Consider the following 3,201-nt stretch of genomic DNA (forward strand, 5'->3'; position numbering starts at 1 on the left):
TAAGTAATAATACAATATACATATATCACCTTAAAAAAAATTATAAAACAGCACAATAAAAATATTAAATAATTAAGAGTAATTTTAAAAACAAACATGTACAACCTATACGTTTTGACATATTATAACAAAAGGATTGATTACAAAACAAATATATATACAAACTCCTTTTCACTTGTATAGTTGTATTGTCATATTAAAATAAGTTACTACAAGTCTATAGTGCTTCCTCCTTTCCCTTTTTCATCTGTTGGGGCTATTTTTAACAGCAGTTCACACGAAGTTGCTCAAACAGTTGAAAGAGAATGTGTAGAAGCAAATAAATAAATAAATAAATAAATAAATAATAAAGAAGTTATTTAAGAGCTCAGCCAGCAAGGAGAGAGGGAAAAAAAAAGTAGAACACAGAAGACAAACTGTATAGGACTAGTTAGTCAATGCTAAAGCCTTCATCAAAATTAATTTGCCATGTACATGAATCTATATGACAGTGTGTGTGTGATGTATGCAATATATGTGCAACAAAGTGCTGTCAAATAATGCCATATGCCACAGACTATGATGCTGAATTTGGAGATTTTCCAGAACCATCCAACACTATTTCAAATAGATCAGCCTCAGACTCTTCATCAAATTCCATTGTTCTAATATTACTATTATTATTGTTGTTATGATTCATATTGTTGTTGCCATTGTTGTGGCTTCCTCTGGTTGCGGAGCGATTGCACCACTGAGAATCAATCCTTCCCATGGAAAATAGCTCCCTACTATCATCATAACCCAAAGTAGCAGCAGGTGAATTTACAAGCGGGGCTATAAAGCATGGATTTGGTGTTCTCTGTGCATTTGCAGGAGCATACTTGAATGAACTTTGTCCAAAATTAACTAGTACCATGATGTCTATATTTGCAGCCATGATTGGATATAATGGAGTTCCAAACACTTGTGATTGGCAATGGATTACATGCACCAACTCTGAGTCTAATGTGAAGAACACCTTCTTCTGCCTTGGATCAAAGCCACAACCAATCACTTTATCAGTTCCTACCCACTCTGCCTTCTCTGATTCAAATACAAGTTTCATTCCTGTAAAGGGAATTTGAAATTTCATTCACGCTTAGATGTCTCAACAAGCATAAATAATATTCTTGGAAAATAAAATTGTATAAACCATGTTTGTGTCTTATGTTATGTGTCCCTATGCTTTAGGTTTAGAATCTCAATAAACCAACAAACTAATAAAAGGACAAAGTAGACACAATTGTTTTTTAGTCATGTGGTTGGTTTTAATACTAAGGATTTTTAGTTTATGTCTAGAAATGTGTACTAAACCCATCATCAGCTTCACTTGAAGACCTTACCTACCAATTCAAAACTAGTTACCTAAAGGGAATTATGAAATGACCTCAATGCCTTTGCCCAAATGGGAAAAAACAAATACCAACAAACTAGTCTGCTAAGTCATAAAAAAATGGGACATGGAAAAACAATTACCATCAAGAAAAACAGAACCATTGGAGTTGAAGCCAATGCTGGCAGGGTAGCTTCCTGGAACTCTCAAAGGAACAGGACCTGCAGCAGTTAATCCCAATGAGAACATCACAGATTCATTTCTCTTTCCACCCTCTTTCCCATCAAGTTTCATCTCATCAACACTATTCTTACTGTGATTATTGCTGCTTGTAACATGAACCAAAGCCTCCGAATTCCCTTTACTACCATTTCCACCACCACCTTGAATCACCAACAACTTTGTCTTCTCACCTTCTCCAACATTCTTCCCCACAAATTCATACTCATTACCACCACCACCATACAAGATTGTAATCTCAAAATACGCTTCTTGAGGAAAAGAATAGTTCCCCAAAGGAGGGCCAGGAAGGGGAAGAGCCGTTCTAATAACAGAAGCAACATTCATAGATGAAGAAGAACTGTTGTTGTTGTTGTTATTGTATTGAAGAATCTTCTTCAACCCAGGATTGAACCTCACCTTCTGCATAAACTCAGCAGAACCCTGAGAAATTTCCCAGCTTATCTCAACCTCAGATTCTGTTCCATGATGATCATCACTAACCGGTGCTGCACACACCCCCAAAATCGATGACCTTTTCGAAGGGGATGGCGTGTAAGTCTTGGAAGCTATGAATGAAAATCGAGACCAACCATTTTCAACAGCATCAGCAGCCATAGAAGGATGATCAGACCAACTGAACAGAACCCTTTTTCCAGATACACCTCCACGAATAACATAGTAATTTCCCTGTTTGTTCTTGTTGCTGCTACCTTGATGATCCAATTGGTGATGGTGATGATGATTATGAATCCTAGAAAGTCCTCCTTGGAGACCACCCTCCATTCTGGTCAAACTTGCAGGTTCCACAAAATTCCCTCGCTTTCTGAGTTGGTAAAAACGCCATAAGAGAAGGAGCAAAAGGGTTGAAACGCATCCCACACAAGCTGCAACCAACGCAACACGTATCCACTCCCTCATTATTCTCTCTTGAAATCGATATTGTTGCTGATAATTCCTTTGGCTCTGGGTTTTGAATGCATAGATTGATTGTTGCTTGTGATCACAGAAAAACAGAAGGGGTGAGTGATGTGACGGTGAAGGGAAGAATATAATTAGAAATTGGAACAAGGACTTAGTGAAAAAAAAAGAAGAAGAAAATTATGAGGGAGGCGCTGGCGTGGACTAAGACTTGTTCAATCAAAGCATGCAGAGAAGTAGAAGAACAACAAGAATATAACAAACTTGAATTAATTTTCTAATTTTATTTTAATTTATTATTGGAACCGACCAACTTTGTCCTCGTTAATCAGCAACCACCGCGTTTGTTGATTTCATTGTTTTTTATTGTCCGGACCAAGATTTTATTCAACTTGATTTTTAAACAGATTCTTTTGGACTGAAGCCTGATTGCTCTCCAATATTTTTAGATTTGAAAATCTTTTATTTCTAAATATTATATAATTCATTTTGTTCCTTTTACGACAAAATTTAAGAATCAAATTTAATTCTTTTTCATTTTAATAAGTGCTCTCATTGTAATTACTAGCCAACATTTTCTTATATAGACACGTTATTATCAAATAAATCTTTACGTGTGAACCGTGAACAGTCTAATTAAGCTTTTTTTTTTTAAAAATAATTTAAATAATAAATATTTATATTAAAAATAGCTTATAAATAAATTATTT

General features: G+C 35.3%; 1 protein-coding gene across 1 annotated transcript; it reads right to left on the bottom strand.

Moving 5' to 3' along the window:
- On the bottom strand, positions 311–2,833 carry LOC107606398. The gene is made up of 2 exons (XM_016308466.2): positions 1,495–2,833; positions 311–1,086 (listed from the first exon to the last, which is right to left on the bottom strand). The coding sequence occupies exons 1-2, from the start codon at positions 2,489–2,491 to the stop codon at positions 557–559; spliced, it is 1,527 nt and encodes a 508-aa protein (XP_016163952.1). The 5' UTR covers positions 2,492–2,833; the 3' UTR covers positions 311–556.

Source organism: Arachis ipaensis, chromosome B07 (genome assembly GCF_000816755.2).
Source record: "Arachis ipaensis cultivar K30076 chromosome B07, Araip1.1, whole genome shotgun sequence".
Lineage (NCBI taxonomy): Eukaryota > Viridiplantae > Streptophyta > Magnoliopsida > Fabales > Fabaceae > Arachis > Arachis ipaensis.

Excerpts from the sequence above, each read along its gene's own strand:
- LOC107606398 (XM_016308466.2), bottom strand. The coding sequence starts at position 2,491 with ATGAGGGAGTGGATACGTGTTGCGTTGGTTGCAGCTTGTGTGGGATGC. Across the intron at positions 1,087-1,494 it reads TGGTTCTGTTTTTCTTGATG|GAATGAAACTTGTATTTGAA; the intron begins GTAATTGTTTTT and ends TTCCCTTTACAG.